The sequence below is a fragment of the Salvelinus namaycush genome, chromosome 7 (genome assembly GCF_016432855.1).
Source record: "Salvelinus namaycush isolate Seneca chromosome 7, SaNama_1.0, whole genome shotgun sequence".
Classification (NCBI taxonomy): domain Eukaryota; kingdom Metazoa; phylum Chordata; class Actinopteri; order Salmoniformes; family Salmonidae; genus Salvelinus; species Salvelinus namaycush.
This window is the reverse complement of record NC_052313.1, coordinates 27,479,288-27,498,288: the sequence shown is the minus strand read 5'-3', so window position 1 is coordinate 27,498,288 and position 19,001 is coordinate 27,479,288. Positions and strand designations below refer to the sequence as shown.

At 41.9% G+C, this 19,001-nt stretch overlaps 1 protein-coding gene across 8 annotated transcripts in view; it reads left to right on the top strand.

The window, feature by feature from the left end:
- The window catches only part of LOC120051170 (sickle tail protein-like), a 117,494-nt gene that overhangs the window by 77,355 nt on the left and 21,138 nt on the right, over positions 1-19,001 (top strand). For all 8 annotated transcript variants that reach the window (XM_038997889.1, XM_038997885.1, XM_038997886.1 and 5 more), the window contains one exon: positions 14,235-15,028. In XM_038997889.1, the coding sequence (XP_038853817.1) occupies positions 14,235-15,028 (794 nt within the window). The remainder of the gene's footprint in view (positions 1-14,234; positions 15,029-19,001) is intronic.

Below are 19,001 nucleotides of genomic sequence, written 5' to 3'. Positions count from 1 at the left end.
AAGACCAGACGGAGAGCATATATTATACCGGTTTTAATGTCGCTGCACTGGCTGCCTGTGAGTTTTAGAATACATTAAGATTATTCTATTCGTTTTTAAATCAGACATGCTTTTAAGTTATGTACCCAGTAGGTCCCTCAGGTCTTCTGACACTGACCTTTAAACTATCCCAAAGCCTAGGACCAAGAGGCATGGAGAGGCAGCATTTAGTTATAATGACCCCTGCCTCTGGAATAGCCTGCCAGAGAACCTGAGGGGGGCCGAAACTGTGGACATTTTTAAAAGAGATCTTCAAACACACCTTTTTAGCTTTGCTTTTCCTTAGGATGCTTTTTGTCCTCTTATGTTTGTTGTGTAGTAAATACTTCATTTTTTATTTTCATTGTTTTTATAATTTATTTCCTGTGAAGCACATTGTGTTTCATTCCACGTCTGAAATGTGCTGTATAAATACAGCTTGATTTGATTTGGATTGCCATGCAGCACAGTGTGCACACGTACACACACACGCACGCACGCACACAATAATACTGAATATTATTGCAGTTATCACAATGATTTTTTTCAATGAGCCCCCAGCATCATGCATTGTGTCTTTCTAGAGAGATGGTAGCTTTGCTTTATGGGAAGTGGAGTGTGGGTTCAGATTCTACCGTGTTTGACTTTAGTACTGGACATCAGCGATAAATAAAGTTATATTGAGTCTACTTTTAATTGATTCTCTCACTTATTTATGAAACTGTGCTTCGGTCTGCCTCTATAACCTATGAATACACTGCGTAGTATTTTATTGAAATGACTGGAACACATAGGAAACAAAGGAGAAGCCACTAGTTCTAAAGCAACTACTGCATGCGTGGCATAAAACTCGGAAGTTGATCGTTTAACACGGGGTAGGCTTATTTTATGAGCTGTGATATGAAACGTGAACACACACACACACACACACACTACATGGATACGTAACATTACGCAACCCAGAACAAATGAGCTGTCTTATCAGCTTAACATTCAGAAGCAATTTACACACACTCTTTTTCACATGACCACCAGACGACTCCAGGAGACCTACGGCGTTGTTGTTTTTACACGCACGCACACACACACACACACACACACACACACACACACACACACACACACACACACACACACACACACACACACACACACACACACACACACACACACACACACACACACACACACACACACACACAAGTTTGAGTTTATTTTTTCTGGTCGGGCACTGGTGTATGATTTAGGTAAAGTTGCGTGTCTCTTTAAATGCCAGGGTAACTGCTTTGTTGTTTTTTTTGAATCACAGATGATCTTTTTTTTTAACACAGACCATATGAGTTAGGCTATGGACTTTGATCTCATCAGAGCCAGCCAATATGACACTGGCAATATTGACAAAGGCAATCTGGGATTCAAAAAGCAACAAAGCGGTTGTATTCTTCTGGAATCAATGGCTTTATTTAAAAGTCCAAAAAATGGATGTACCAATCACAGATTGCCTCATTTAAGGACCTGCTCGTGAAGTGATACAGCTGTAATTGTGTATAATATTGTGAAAACTAATGTGGATTTGTAGTGGCTGGTCTGCAAATACTTTCTCTGCTTAATTTGACAAATTAATCAAATTAGATCCAGGAAAATGTTTTGCTATGATATATAATGACGGACAATTGTTTTTATGCAATTGAGATCTATGGGCATTGTTTTTTACACACACACACACACACACACACACACACACACACACACACACACACACACACACACACACACACACACACACACACTCACACTCACACACTCACGCACCGGTCTCCAACACACACGAGCGCACCCCCCCAGCAGGTTCAAATAATAATAATCACAGTGGTTGTAGAGGGTGCAACAGGTCAGCACCTCAGGAGTAAATGTCAGTTGGCTTTTCATAGCCGAGCATTCAGAGTTATGGACAGCAGGTGCGGTAGAGAGAGAGAGAGTTGAAAACAGCAGGTCCGGGACAAGGTAGCACGTCCGGTGAACAGTTCAGGGTTCCATAGCCGCAGGCAGAACAGTTGAAACTGGAGCAGCAGCACGACCAGGTGGACTGGGGACAGCAAGGAGTCATCAGGCCAGGTAGTCCTGAGGCATGGTCCCAGGGTTCAGGTCCTCCGGGAGAGGGAGTGAGAGAGAATTAGAGGGAGCATACTTAAATTCACACAGGACACCGGATAAGACAGGAGAAATACTCCAGATATAACAGACTGACCCTAGGCCCCGACACATAAACTATTGCAGCATAAATACAGACCATATGAGTTAGGGTATGGACTTTACTCTCATCAGAGTCAATATGACACTGGCAGTATTGACAAGTGCAATCTGGGATTCAAACAGCAACAAATATTGTTCAAAAATGAATGGCTTTATTTAAAAGTCAAAAAGTTGATGTGCAGTTGAAGTTGGAAGTTTACATACACCTTAGCCAAATACATTTAAACTCAGTTTGTCACAATTCCTGACATCCTTAATTCCCTTTCTTAGGCCAGTTAGGATCACCACTTTTATTTTAAGAATGTGAAATGTCAGAATAATAGTAGAGATAATGATTTATTTCAGCTTTTATTTCTTTCATCACATTCCCAGTGGGTCAGAAGTTTACATACACTCAATTAGTATTTGGTAGCATCGCCTTTAAATAGTTTAACTTGGGTCAAACGTTTTGGGTAGCCTTCCACAAGCTTCCAACAATAAGTTGGGTGAATTTTGTCCCATTCCTCCTGACAGAGCTGGTGTAACTGAGTCAGGTTTGTAGGCCTCCTTGCTCACACATGCTTTTTCAGTTCTGCCCACAAATGCTCTATAGAATTGAGGTCAGGGCTTTGTGATGGCCACTCCAATACCTTGACTTTGTTGTCCTTAAGCCATTTTGCCACAACTTTGGAAGTATGCTTGGGATCATTGTCCATTTAGAAGACCCATTTGCGACCAAGCTTTAACTTCCTGACTGATGTCTTGAGTTGTCGCTTCAATATATACACATAATTTCCCCTCTTATGATGCCATCTATTTTGTGAACTGCAGCAAAGCACCCCCACGACATGATGCTGCCACGCCCGTGCTTCACGTTTGGGATGGTGTTCTTTGGCTTGCAAGCCTCCCCCTTTTTCCTCCAAACATAGCGATGGTCATTATGGCCAAACAGTTCTATTTTTGTTTCATCAGACCAGAGGACACTTCTCCAAAAAGTACGATCTTTGTCCCCATGTGCAGTTGCAAACTGTAGTTTGTCTTTTTTATGGCGGTTTTGGAGCAGTGGCTTCTTTCTTGCTGAGCGGCCTTTCAGGTTATGTCGATATAGGACTCGTTTTACTGTGGATATACATACTTTTGTACCCGTAACCTCCAGCATCTTCACAAGGTCCTTTGCTGTTGTTCTGGGATTGATTTGCACTTTTCGCACCAATGTACATTCATCTCTAGGAGACAGAACGGGCCGGAGCGGTATGATGGCTGCGTGGTCCCATGGTGTTTATACTTGCGTACTATTGTTTGTACAGATGAACGTGGTACCTTCAGGCGTTTGGAAATTGCTCGAAAGGATGAACCAGACTTGTGGAGGTCTACAATTCTTTTTCTGAGGTCTTGGCTGATTTCTTTTGATTTTCCCATGATGTCAAGCAAAGAGGCACTGAGTTTGAAGGTAGGCCTTGAAATACATCCACAGGTACACCTCCAATTGACTCAAATGATGTCAATTAGCCTATCAGAAGCTTCTAAAGCCATGATATCATTTTCTGGAATTTTTAAAGCTGTTTAAAGGCACAGTCAACTTAGTGCATGTAAACTTCTGACCCACTGAAATTGTGATACAGTGAATTATAAGTGAAATAATCTGTCTGTAAACAATTGTTGGAAGAATTACTTGTGTCATGTACAAAGTAGATGTCCTAACCGACTTGCCAAAACTATAGTTTGTTAACAAGAAATGTGTGGAGTGGTTGAAAATCGAGTTTTAATGACTCCAACCTAAGTGTATGTAAACTTCCGACTTCAACTGTACCAATCACAGATTGCCTCATTGAAGGACCTGCTCATGAAGTTATACAGCTATAATTGTGTATAGTATTCTGAAAACTAAAGTGGATTTGAAGTTGCTGGTCTTTAAATAGTTTCTCTGTTTGAATTTGACAAATGAAACAAATTTGTCCATTAATTTTTTTTCTATGATTTGCAAATGAGCCATTAGCTTATGGCAGGTTTCCCTTTAAATACAGACCGGGCAAAGTCATATACACACTTTAATGCTGAAGTGTCCACACACACACACTCACAAAGCAAATTTGCGATCATCATTTTTACACTTACAGTGTTAAATTGAACAGTTTCTTAGTAATTATATGTGATTTACTGAAATAGTGTTAAACTAACACTTTTCAAAGTATTGATAAACTAACACCCCAATAGTGTTGGGTCCCTAACACAATGGGCGTTACAAATTCAGAATTAAATTAACACTTTATTAGAGCTGATGCTCTTACACTTTCTCAGGCTTAGGGAATTAACACCTGTCGTGTTACAGTAACACATTTTTGGGTGATGTTTTAACACTGTAGGGTGTATAATATTACTGTATTTGCATATTTATTTCCCAGGGTGCCTTTCAAGTGAATTTTAGAGGTACCATGACTGTGTTTCGATGGCTGTCAGTGAGTGTATAAGTGAATATTTTATCATAAAAGTAACGCTGATGACTAACTTTTTTTTTTACAATGTCATACTTCGAAAGTCTAGTTTTACCCTAACACACTGGTCTGAAACTCCTGGTTTGCAGGCCACATCGGCAAGTCATATAATGCTGGCTTACAAAGTGTTATATAATTTCTGTTGGAGTTAGGATAGCCAACGATTGAAACTTTTTAAATCACCCGCAATCTGCAGTTAGAATGACTGCCAAGGTAGGGAATATTTTTATTCGATGAGGTTTAACGGCAGTTGGCATCCAACAAATGTTGCATTACTGCCACCTACTAGACTGAAGTATAAGTCCCTTATACTTTGCTTAAAATATATATATTTTAAATTAATCAACAAATGCCCTACCATCTAACCCTACACTAAAAAAATACCACCCTACTATTTAAATCTATTTAGTCCTACTTCGGGCCAACAGCCTGAAAGGATGGGACACCACCACGTAACACACCCTGTAACTCTTCTGACGTCAAGTCTCGCACACGCAAAAACCTCTCTGCAGCTGCTACCACAACCTCAATTTTCTGCGACTGACCTTCCATCCCTGCAGTACAGTTGATAAACATGGCTATAAATGCCTATAATCCAATCTTACTGTTGGTTTATCACTCTGTACTGGTACAGATCTACTACTCACACCACTCCTCCCAGGATCCCTTCCGTTTGAGCCATCTTCCTCTACTTTCGTCATATGCTGAGGCAGTGAAAACTTCTGCACTACTCTAACCCTGGAATCCTCAACCTGCCTCTCTCGCACTGGACATTTCTGATCCCCAGACCCATGGGCACCCCTACAATTAACACATACCACTACTTTCCCCAATGCTACACATTCCTTTGTCTCATGCCCTTCTGCACACCTAGGAACCTCCCTCCTACACACTGCTGACACATGCCGATAAGCTTGATTCCTGAAACAACGTAATGTATTCGGCACAAAAACGTATATCCTAACATCACTTTGTCGAGCAAAGACTCAACATCAAAACTCAAAAGAACATACAACGACTCTTCTGTTTCACCACTCACGCCGCCCAAACGACGAGCATCATAAACACCGGGAATCTTCCGCTTCAGTTGGTCAACTTTCACATTTACCGCTACCCCAGTAATCACTCCTTTCAATGGCACCCTTTTCTTGAGGGCAAAACAATTCACATCTCTCGCCCCCATTCGTTTAACGCGGAGTGCCTGCTCCCTCTGACCAGAAACGAACAATTATCACAAGACCACTTCTGGTTACCTTCACTGATTCCACAGCACCCAACTCTGTTTTCACCCACCATGAATCCACAAATGGATCAGCCAAAAGGCAAGGGTCCACTTTTTCCAAAAACTTCACTCCTACTGTCACAGACTCATCTTTATCCTGACCCTCGGTGCAAGCCTTGGGCTCTGAGAACTTCACCACACCTACCAACTCAGATACTTCGCCCTCATTCACTTCCATTTCTCCTCCTGTCTTCGATCCGGCGTACAGCTCACTCTGCTTACACGTTCTACCATTCTTCTTTAACATACCATCATTTAACAGCCATTTTAACCGACTCAAGCTCACCCTCTTCCCCCCCCCCTCGCTTAGACCTCCTCTGCCTCTCTTTTTCCTCTCCATTCCAAGTATACGTCTTCTTATGATAATACTGCACTTCTCCAGACATACATTTTGTTGTAGCCCTCTCAAGGGACGCTATTTAACCGGCTGTCACAATCTGCGTACAATCAGCCGAACCCTGCGGGATGTAGCGCTCAACACTGCATCCCACTTGTAAAGCAGCTGCTTTTGTCTCGATGTTCTTCTATACCAATAGCTGCCGCAATGTTTTTCCATTTCAAACAAACGTGCTTCGGTCCACGGTCTTGTTTCCTCTTCCAGGGACGACATAGAGAAGATTGATAAAGAGACTACCTAAACCATCTGAACTGGCATAACCATCTCAATAACGGGTGAAATAAGTCCAACCACTTACAAATTGGATTAGTTTAGAAACATCTAGGTCATTTATCTTAGTGTAGTATAAGTTCAATTAATCAATCAATGTCTATTTAGAAACATAGATATTAAAACAAACGATTCTACAAACGCAACCTGCAACAAAGCATGCAGGTGAAGAGGCCTCTCCCATGTCTTTTTCACTCCGAGTTAAAAAAAAAATTGAACCTTTATTTAACTAGGCAAGTCAGTTAAGAACAAATTCTTATTTACAATGACGGCCTAGGAACAGTGGGTTAACTGCCTTGTTCAGGGGCAGAACGACAGATTTTTACCTTGTCAGCTCGGGGATTCGATCTAGCAACCTTTCAGTCACTAGTCCAACACTCTAACCACTAAGCTACCTGCCGCCCCAGAGTTAATGGAAATTAGCTCAACACAGTCGTGTAACAACACCACCACCTGGTTAACACTTCATGTATTCACCGAAAATGACGACAATTTCAATCCCTCCAGAATCAACACTCAGATATAAGACTCACAGCACTTTTTATTTTAACACCCGCAAATTTGCGCGTGCACGCAAACACACAAGTGGCTTTATTCTTGACAGATGTGAAGCTGAGAGTGCAGATGTTTTTCTAAAACATGCTCGAGACAAATAAGCCTTTCTGATGCCTCCTTGTGTTAGCCGGCTCTCTTAATTGTGAAGCCAAACACTGGCATTCTAGGAAAAGAGCAAATACAGTAACCAAATGAGGCCTGCACCTGTTTAAACACAGTGTTTAGAGTGGTAGAACACTGCTGCACGTCTCAGTAGGGCTATCCATTGTCCTGTCTTCTCTAAGAAATCAGTGAGATCGTATTTCTGCTATTGGTCTCCATTTGTTTTGTTTTCTTCTAAGAGATTGTTTCCAGATGTGTTGGGGGTTAACTAGATTAGTGGGGTTATTGAAGTTAGTGGTAGCCATGCTCATATGGTGACTACATGTGTGGAACAGTGATTAGTACACTGTAAAGGGGTTACCGGGAATTTTACAGTGGCTTACAGGCAGCTCAGTGGCAAGAAAAATGGTGTATTTCATATTACAGTACACTGTCAAATACATGCGGTATCGAAGCAAGTACAGTGCAATGACACACAATACAATACTGTAAAATGTACTGTATTATACTGTAAAAAAATGTATGCTACCGTAATCGGTGTGAATTCATTAATTAATTGATAGGTGGGGATTGTATTTCACTGTAATTTAAAAGGGATTGGTGCAAGCAGGATGGCTGCTAGGTAAAGTGTTTACAAACATTACAGAATGTTAATGAATAGTTGGTGTTTCATATCACTTGCACTTCTACTGGCCTTAACAAAGCCTTCCAAACTGGCAGTGACTACAGGGCAAAACAGACATGGTAAAATGCTCAACCAGTTAAGACTTGCTGCCGTTCCAATCTGTTCCCTATACATTTTAAATTGATGGGATACTATAACCACAGAGGAGTTAAATTGGTGCAGCGTTCTCACTCACAGGTGCAACAAATACCGTAATTTCCGGACTATAAGCCGCTACTTTTTTCCCACGCTATGAACCTCGCGGTTTATACAATGACGCGGCTAATTTATGGTTGTTTTTTTTTTCACAAGATTCATGCCGCCAAAAAACTGAGCACCGTCACATAATGTGACGTAAATCGAGCGCGCTCAAACTTGCCATCATTCTGATTACGGTAGTCATTTTGTCACCCTCATCATGGCAAAGACACGGAGAAATGCATATGATGCAGCTTTCAAGTTGAAGGCGATCGATCTGGCTGTTGGAAAAGGAAATAGAGCTGCTGCACGGGAGCTTGGCCTTAATGAGTCGATAAGACGTTGGAACTGTGCAGATCCGACTGAAAGCCAAAACAGTCGCCACCGCAATGAAGTTTGACTTTCTTGGTAGGCTACTGTTTACTGCTATTTATTTTTTATTTTTGTTACAAGCCGTGTTTCGTTAAAGCCTATTTATTTTTGTTACAAGCCGTGTTTCGTTTAAAGGCTGTGTAAAGTTCATTTGTTTCAATGTACCGGTAGGCACTTGCGGCTTATAGACATGTGCGGTTTATTTATGTACAAAATACATATTTGTAAAAAATTCAGTGGGTACGGCTTATATTCAGGTGCGCTTAATAGTCCAGCAATTACGGTATAGCCTCTTTCAAGGCACACCTCAAAATATGTTAATGAGACAGAAACAACAATAACATGCACCACTAGTGGTTAAAAGGTTTTTGGCGCAAAAAAATACGTAATGTATTCTGTGGGGTGGAATTACAGTACCATTCGAAATACAGCAGTTCTTCCCCACCCACATCTTCCCACAATTCACCATAATTTACAGTATGCTGGAGTATAATACAAAAAATAACTGTATAATTTACAGTTTTCTGTTACAGTGTATGCTTCCATGCAGACCAGACAGGATGCTTAATTTACATCAGGGAATTTTAAGAGGTGACTGGAATAAAACACTTCCACTGCACATAAGCCATATATTCCTGACGGTCAAGTAGCCTATTAAATAGACATCACCATTTTATTCTAGTCCAAAAAAATCCTCTGTTGTTTGTAATGTTCTTACCAGACTCAGAAAGGTAATCTATCTAGTGTCATTATCAGAATACAGGGTAGGTATTAAAGTGTCCCTAGGTGTGCGCTATAATAGGTCAGAGCTGGGCAATGACTAGGGCTGCTTGTATAGGTGGTAACTCCATCCCTTCTATGTCAATAACTCAGTAGGAAGTCCCCCAAAAATAGGACACCTTTCCATTTCAGTACTTTCATGTCTTCATAGCTGGACATTGAGAAAGATGACAACATCATGGTGAGAAGGGTAATAACCTTCACATGCTAGCCTCAAACAATCCTCCTTCCTGCTTCTAGGTGTAACAAACAAGCCATTGTTCACTTCAGGTATGAGTCATAGGTTACATCTGTAGAAACCAAAACTAAATCTAGAAGGGGAATTCTTAAGATTCTAACATTCTCCACAAGGCTTATCAACGAGCATGCATTAGGAAAGATCCAGTATAAAATACATAAATCATGTTTAATGTTCCAGAAATGATTAAGTGCTTACTGAATGGTTCTTTCTAGAAGTGAACAGCAATGAGCAGCATAATAGGGAGGGTGTGACGTCTGATGTGTGTGTGTGTGAGAGGTGAAAAGAGACAAAAGCCTGAACAAAGACTCAGACTGGGCTGGATCCACAGCTAACAAAGACAAACTCACTCATTGGCTGATAAGTGAAAACACACCGTCTTTATTTATATATTGTTCAAGAAAAATCCGTCCGGGAATATTCTATTCAAAGGCTATGGAACAACGTGTAATAGAGACTAATGGAAAGCGCAAGCTACTGAGTTCAAACACCTCGCTCTCAAAGTCAAATGTTTTCACATGTCTCCTCAATGTTAAAACGGTTTCTCTGATGGTTTAATAGGATTATTCTTTTCTTTGCCAAGGTGGACAAAGTACTACATACTTCGCCCTAACAAAGAGAACGGCCCCAAGTAGTTGTATGAAGTCAAGCACAGCTGTTCTATGCAGTCTGTGATGGCTTGTCAATTGTACCTGAAGTAAGCAATTCCTTTCATCCTCTTGCAAGACCACTTTGCGTTTTCAATATCATGACCTTATAAGGCAGGAGTTCCAGGTTTGTCCGCAGACATATAAAACATTGCCCTTTAAAAAATAAATAAACACATCCGAAAATGGCGACGAACAAGCAGTGAAATTGGGAACATTTGGTTTGAGTTTGGCTCATGTTGAACTTTTTAAAGACCTCAATCTATTTCTTTCCACTGCCTCCTTAAGGTTCTCATTAGAAGGACAGCAGGTCTGGGAGAGTCTCAGAAAGTCAGCTCAATCTAGTTTCATATGGGTACTACACCAGGCTATTAGAGTCTGGCACCAGGCCAGATTCACACCCACAGGAATCAGGATTGGCTGAACATGAAAGAGTTCTGATGGAGAACTAGTGAGACATATTGTATCTCTATTGGTCTCCACTGGAGTCCTTGGGTGAGCAAATAGGGCTATTCATTGTTATGATGACAGTTCATGGGCAATATCTCTCTCTCTCTTATACAATGACTACCAGCTTGGCAAGGGCACATTTTAAACTGTCTGACTTCAGAGAGAACTCTTTGTGGTCATACGTAGGGCATCAAACAGCCACCATATGAAATCCTCTGAATGGTGGGTTTAGTGTTTAATCAAAGAGAGCAGGGAGATGAAAGTGGATTATTCAAGTATGAACAACAAAACACGTAGAGAGAGATCACAATAGTAGTCAAGTCAAAGAAAGTCCCTGTATACAAAACATCTCCAACAGCCGTCATTTTGCCCATGTGTATGTATTAGTACTGTACAGTAACCCCATGCTCCTGTAACGGAAACATCAAGTAATGTACGTAAAGTATGTGGAAGCATTGTGTTGATTCAGATCAGATAATTAGATTGATGTTAGACTATTCATTTGCCTCCGAAGCAGGTGGCTGGCCACAAGAAACACTAAACCACAGCAGTAGTAGTGCATCCTGAAGAAATGAGCTCTCTCTCACAACGCTGACCCGTACATTCCTCTGTGTAAAGCTACACATACTCTCTGCCCTCCACTTTTAACTTTTAACTCCATAAATCAGAGAGCTGCTTCAGTCATGCCTTTCCTTTAACTCCGCTGTAGCTAAATGACGTTAGTTTCAAAATCCACAGGTACTCTGGGGTCCTTCATGGGTGGTCATTGCAGGCCAAGCTGCCTGTTTTAAAAAAAGCTGTGCCAGACAACGGAACCTGTTGTTAATTTACCAGCTACTTCTTTCCTGCCTTTAGGCACATAGTTGAAAACCTTCTCTCTGTGTTTTCACATGTGGGCTGTTTTTAAAGACCCACTGTTATCAGCAACCAGGGGCAATTGAGCTCACAAGCTTGCATGAACCTTAAAGAAACACTCAAAGTAATCTTCTAGTTTAAAAGAAATGGGAATATGCTGCCAAAATCCCAAAACCTTATCTTATCCCAAAATCTTGTTTTCATGTCAAATCTTATTTTAGAAGCCTGGGGGTATAGTCTATGTGGGGTGTCTGTGAAATGTTAGTAAAATATTGATAGGGGGGAAAGTATCCCTGTGGCCTTAACAGAACTTAAGATCAACAGTTTTTCTCAACCTGAGAACGTGCTGATGCGATGTTCTTTTCTCTAAACATATGGTTGAAAACCATTTATAAAACATGTTGTTTGGATTCTGGATGCTGAATGGTTGAGAGCAGGGAGTTATTCACAACAATCCCTGGGTAATGCCTGTCAACTAGTGCTGAGCGATTAACCAACATTTGTTTTTGTTTTTTGGGTTATTCAACAACTAATTGAGCGACGTCGATTCAATTACTTGAATTCCATTTAGTAAAAAAAAAATGTACCGCCCAACGCGCTGTTTCTCTAGAGAGAAATCAAGTCAACTATGTGGGACGCTGGACTGAAAGGAGTTGTAGTTTTCATTATGCAAATATTCAACCTAGTTCAGGTCAGAAGCGTGGTAATTAACTACAATGACCATAATCCACTGCGCCTGTGTTTTCTGGCTCGTACAGAGACAGATCAGAGGGGAAGAAGAAGAGTGAGAGGTTTAAATCTCGCCAAAATCTCGCCAAAATAAACGCAATGTGTTTCTATGGGTTTATTTTGGACCTAAGTTTACCGTCTGCCTTCCCGCCTTTGGGACAATGACTTCCATTGTTAGGGCGGAGACGTGCATTTACTCCTGCTACGTTAGGTTAGATTCACATAGACCGCATGATGGAGGAATCTACGTAAGACAATGACGAGAGGGACAGAGACAGTTTGTGAAAGTATGCCTTATCTACTTTGAGGAACAACTCTGCAGCATACTTAGGCAGGCTATATAGGATGACAGTCTCAGTAGGATGACTAAAGACAGTACCTCATGGGGAGTGCGTAAAGATGGTCTGGCTGGCTGACTGCTACTGCCTGGAGCAGAGATGACTTTAATGAAAAATAATAAAGTATTTAAATAAATATAATATAGTCAACTGAAATATTGTATTATTTCATTGTAATTTCCTATTTTTCCATATTTACCCAATGTAGACCTGACAGAGACCGTGGAATATTTTTTATGTTTTGGCAATTGAATGTTCGCTATTTTTGGCTTTGGAATTTCCATTAAAAAGCTTTATAATCATTATAATGTGATTATTTTATAATGCATTTAAGGTTTAAAAAAATGATAGAGCCAAAACCAAACCCATTTTGAGTTATCCACTATCCCACAGCTCAGCCAGACAATTTATAAACTTAATCTCCCCTGGACAATAGTGTCTAGACATTATTTCCCAATGCTACTAGGCTAGCGTTTGGTTTGCAACAGCTGCCTGCCTCTCCGACCTGTGCGATAATGTTGCAGTGTTTTTCTACAACATGCCATGCTTACAGAAAAAACACATGATTTCACATGTGTAGTTTCATGTTATCACATGTTGCTTGTGATTTTGTGTTGGCTTTAGTTAGCTAGCTAGCAAAGGAGAAGTAGCTTGCCTGCATGGCAACCCTTTTTGCTTAGAACTTTTGTAATGGACAACCAGCTCATTTTCCTAGTTGGCCTTGACTACAGCGTTTGGTGGAAGGATGAAATAAAACAAATGTACTCATTAAAATAAAGTTTTTAATAAAAACATGTCATTCATATTTTTTTTTAAATATGTTGATAACCATTTTATATAATAGGCGGAATCTACCTCACACTCAGAGCTGATTTGTAAAGGTGCTGGAGGCAAAAGGCAAAACTGGAGAAACAGGAAAAAGTCTCTGCACACTTCCAGCCTACAGCGTTTGGTGGAAGGATGAAATAATTAAAATGTTTTTAATTTTGGTCAGTCGGCCGTCATCAGAGCATATCTCCACAAACAAGAGTGGGACAGATAAGGCCACACAGTGAGCCAGAGGTAATTGCAGATATTGTAAATATAACACGCTTCACGTCGAGCCTTAGCACAGCCCCAGATGGGAGTTATTCACATGATAATCCTTGGTTTCTCATGCCTTATTGTCCTAACTGGGTTAGAGAGTAATGGTTTGCATCCCAAATGGCACCCTAATTCCCTACTTAGTGCACTACTTTTGACCAGAGCCTTATGGGCCTTGAGTAGCCTGTCAAATGTAGTACACTACATAGGAAATAGGGTTTTATTTGGGATGCTGACATGGTGCGTTTGGGGGTGACCTCGCACACATTTAAAAAAAATATATATATAGAAACTCTCTAGCTCCTAGACATGCAAAGGGAGGTGTCATGGCCGACTACCTGAGGTCTGTGACACCTGATGTGCCAAGGTAAAGTTTTCGCTAGGTACAGCTCTAGGATCAGTTTCCCTTCCCCCACTCCTAACCTTAACCATTAGTGGCGCAACTTCACCCTCCATTGACACGCTACTGTGTTTGGTAAACATGGTTGACTAATGTCTAAAGTAGTAATAACATGATTTTGGTTTCCTCCAGATGCACAGAGAGATGATGTATGCCAGCAGAGATGGGCAGCACCCCCCCAGACACCCCCCTATGGGCCACCCTCCACACCACCCCATTCAGGGCTCCCTGTCCCCAACCACGGCCCACTCCGTACCCCCCTCGCCCTCCCGGATCCCCTTTGGCCCGCGCCCGGGGTCCATGCCCTGCAGCGCCACTATGCCCCGGGAGCGCATATCTAACGCCACACCTCCCGTGCGCTCCGTGTCGCCCTGCCCCAGCGCCATCCTGGAGAGGCGGGACGTCAAGCCTGATGAGGACATGGGCGGTAAGAGTCACAGCCTGGTGAGAGGGGGAGAGGGGCTTTACGCTGACCCGTACCTTCTCCACGAGGGGAGGATGGGCCACGGCCCTGCCCATGGAGGGCACCCTCCTCCTGGGGACATGGTGGACCACGGCAGCCTGGCTAGCTACCACCGCACCTCCATCCGGTCCACAGGCTCCTACAGCGGGCCCAGCCCCACCGAGGCCATGGAGCAACCCTCACTCTACCGCCAGAAGTCCAGGAAGTACGGAGACAGCCAGCTGCCCACGCTGGGCTCCAAGACCCCGCCCCCCTCCCCCCACAGGATGGCAGAAGTGAGGATGATTGACATCCATGGAGCCACGCCTCCTCATGGCGGCATTCCCCTGGAGCGCTCCTCGCCTGTTCGCCAGACCTTCAGGAAGGAGGAAGTGGTCAAAAGCAGGAGTAACATGGCATCTCCAGTTGTGCCGGACCTCCAGGGTCACGGCCCTATCCCTCCAGCCAACGACCCACAGACACGGTAAGCCAACCCGGGGGACCTAAGTTGGGACAGGTGGGGTAGTGTGGGGTGGGGGTCAGTGAAAGGGTATGATACTGCATGGGAGCATGGATGACCTAACACTGCATTCCTGCACCATTCTGACTGTGACCGTGGGCTGCTCTGTGTTCATCTCAGCTCAGATTGTGTCTCATCATCACCACTGCATGTCAGAGACATCGTGGTCTGCCCTGTCTCACACACACACACACACACACACACACACACACACACACACACACACACACACACACACACACACACACACACACACACACACACACACACTCTGTGTGTCTGGCCCATCCTGTCAAGATCATCACATTTAGCACAGTGGGCTATTATAACAATGTGTTATTGTTATGTATTGTCTTGTCTTATTGTGTCTTTCAGCTACACCAGTTAGGTATGTGTGTGACTAGCTCTATTTGTACGAGTAGCTTATTCCAGTTGAAGAGAGTTGGTGTACTCAGTGCCCCATAGTTGACAGAGCAAACCAAGCCACTGCAGTAATTGAATAGTGCCTCACTCCCCATATTCAGACGGTATATTATCATGTTATCTTGTGGTATTGTTGTTTTAATAACACACTGTCTGCATGCCCGTGTAGATGATCTAAACCGGCCCTCCGACAGTCATTTCTGAGGCTAGTTCAACTAGGCTGGTTCTGGTTGCACTAAGAACAGAACACACAAACACAGGAGAGGACACGAGGGACATTCTCCAGCCATACAATCATATGTGGTTTCATTGGAATGCATTAGACCGGAGGGCTAGGAGGGTGAGGGGGCCGAGGGGTCTATGTGTGCACCGCTCAGGAAAACCAAAGAAAATATTGACCAGGTTGGTTGGATAAGACCTGGGCTTTCTGAAACAGCCAAATCAGGGGAACAGATCACTAGGACCACCTGCACGGTACAAACACCATGACGGCTACCGAATGGCACCCTATTCCCTTTATAGTGCACTACTTTTGAGCAGAGCCCTACGTTCCCCATTTTAAATGGCCCAGGAGTATAGGAAAGAAAGGGGGAAAGGTGTTTTAGTGAGAAGGTACTTCACATGTAAAACAAAAAGGGTATTTTAGATAATTTACTTTATAACTACAGAGTGGCCTTCAAGCAGGAGTTGTACTTACATGCACAAGGAGCATTCCTTATACAGTACCAGTCAAAAGTTTGGACACACCTACTCATTCAAGTGTTTTTCTTTATTTAGACAATGTTCTCCATTGTAGAGTAATAGTGCAGACATCAAAACTATGAAATAACACACATGAAATCATGAAGTAACCCAACAACTGTTAAACAAATCCAAATATATATTTGAGATTCTTCAAATTAGCCTCCCTCTGCCCTGATGACAGCTTTGCACACTCTTGGCATTCTCTCAACCATGAGGTAGTCACCTGGAATGCATTTCAATTAACAGGTGTGCCTTGTTAATTCAAAGTTGGTGGAATTTTGTAATGATGCACTGAGAGTCGGGAAGCAAGTTCAGGGAGTGACTGTTTTAATAAATAAATGCAACTAAATACAAACAATTAACACAAACAACGCACAGACATGACACTGGAACAGAAACAATAATGTCTCAGGAAAGAACCAAAGGGAGTGACATATATAGGGCAGGTAATCAAGAAGGTGATGGAGTCCAGCTGTTGACGCGCAGGTGCGCGTAGCGATGGTGACAGGCGTGTGTCATAACGAGCATCCTGATGACCTAGAGGCCTGAGATGGAGCACACGTGACACATTTCTTTCCTTCTTAATGCGTTTGAGCCAATCAGTTGGGTTTTGACAAGGCAGGGGTGGTTTACAGAATTTTGCCCTATTTGGTAAAAGACCAAGTCCATATTATGGCAAGAACAGCTCAAATAAACAAAGAGAAACGACAGTCCATCATTATTTTTAGACATGAAGGTCAATCCGGAAAATTTCAAGAACTTTGAAAGTTTGTTCAAGTGCAGTTGCAAAATCCATCAAGCGCTATGGTGAAACTGGCTCTCATGAGAACCACGACAGGAAAGGAAGACCCAGAGTTACCTCTGATGAAGAGGATAAGTTCATTAGAGTTAACCTGTTAGGCGGGCTGGCCCGATATCAGTACACTTATGACAACAGCCAGCTCAAAGTGCAGGGCGCGAAATTCAAAAGATTTTTTTTTTTAAATATTTAACTTTCACACATTAACAAGTCCAATACAGCATATGAAAGGTACACATCTTGTGAATCAAGCCAACATGTCCGATTTTTAAAATGTTTTACAGGGAAGACAAAATATGTAAATCTATTAGCTAACCACGTTAGCAAAAGACACCACTTTTCTAACTCCATCAGTTTCTTACTCCATCAGGTGCTATCACAAATTCGACCAAATAAAGATATAAATAGCCACTAACCAAGAAAAAACTTCATCAGATGCCAGTCTGATAACATATTTATTGTATAGCATAGGTTTTGTTAGAAAAATGTGCATATTTCAGGTATAAATCATAGTTTGCCATTGCAGCCACCATCACAAATCTCACCAAAGCGACTAGAATTACTACAGAGAGCAACGTGTATTACCAATTTACTCATCATAAAACATTTCTTAAAAATACACAGCGCATAGCAATGGAAAGACACAGATCTTGTGAATTCAGACAATATTTCAGATGTTCTAAGTGTTTTACAGCGAAAACACAATAAATCGTTATATTAGCATACCACATATGCAAACGTTACCCGAGCATTGATTCAAGCCAAAGAGAGCGATATCGTTATCATCACCAAAATATATTAATTTTTTCACTAACCTTCTCAGAATTCTTCCGATGACACTCCTGTAACATCATATTACAACATACATATAGAGTTTGTTCGAAAATGTGCATATTTAGCCACAAAAAACCGTGGTTATACAATGAGAATAGTAGCCAACCTGGGCCGAAAATGTCGGCCGCCATCTTTGACAGTGATCTAGTCTAATGAATAACTAATCATAAACTTTACTAAAAAATATAGGGTGGACAGCAATCGAAAGACAAATTAGTTCTTAATGCAATCGCTGAATTACATTTCTAAAATTATCCTTACTGTGCAATACAGGGTTCGCCAAGCGAAGCTACACAAAAAAAAATGGCGATATATGCGTTTAACATTTTTCAACAGAACAACGATTTATCATCATAAATAGTTCTTACTATGAGCTGATCTTCCATCAGAATCTTGGGCAATGTATCCTTTCTCGGGTCTAATCGTCTTTTGGTCGAAAGATGTCCTCTTGTCCCGTCGAAATGGCCACTAACGTTCGACCGGTACTGGAAACGTGCCCAGCTCTTCAAAGTGCGTCACAAAGAAATGCCTCAAAATCGCACTAAACGGATATAAATTGCTATAAAACGGTTTAAATTAACTACCTTATGATGTTTTTAACACCTATAACGAGTAAAAACATGACCGGCGATATAGAAGTGGCTAAACCAAAGCTTGGAAAGAGAGCCAGTCCGACGTCCATCGTGCGTCAGGCGCAGGAAGAAAAGAAAGCTACTTCCGCCTTGTGGTCTTTTATACAGGCCCTGATTGCGCAATCGACTCCATTCAAATTGTCACCTCTAACTGACATCTAGAGGAAGGCGTAGGCAGTGTTTGTATCCTCATAGCATTTACAGGGACCTTAAAACTGACCTGGGACCAGGGGCCAAGATTTCTGAAATCTCACTCCCTGTCAGGAAAAGTGCTGTAGAATGAGTTCTGTTTCACTCAGAGACATAATTCCAACGGTTATAGAAACTAGAGAGTGTTTTCTATCCAATAATAATAATAATATGCATATTGTACGAGCAAGAATTGAGTACGAGGCCGTTTGAAATGGGCACCTTTTATCCAGGCTACTCAATACTGCCCCTGCAGCCCAAAGAGGTTAACTGCACCCCAGATTGCAGCCCAAATAAATGCTTCAGAGTTCAAGTA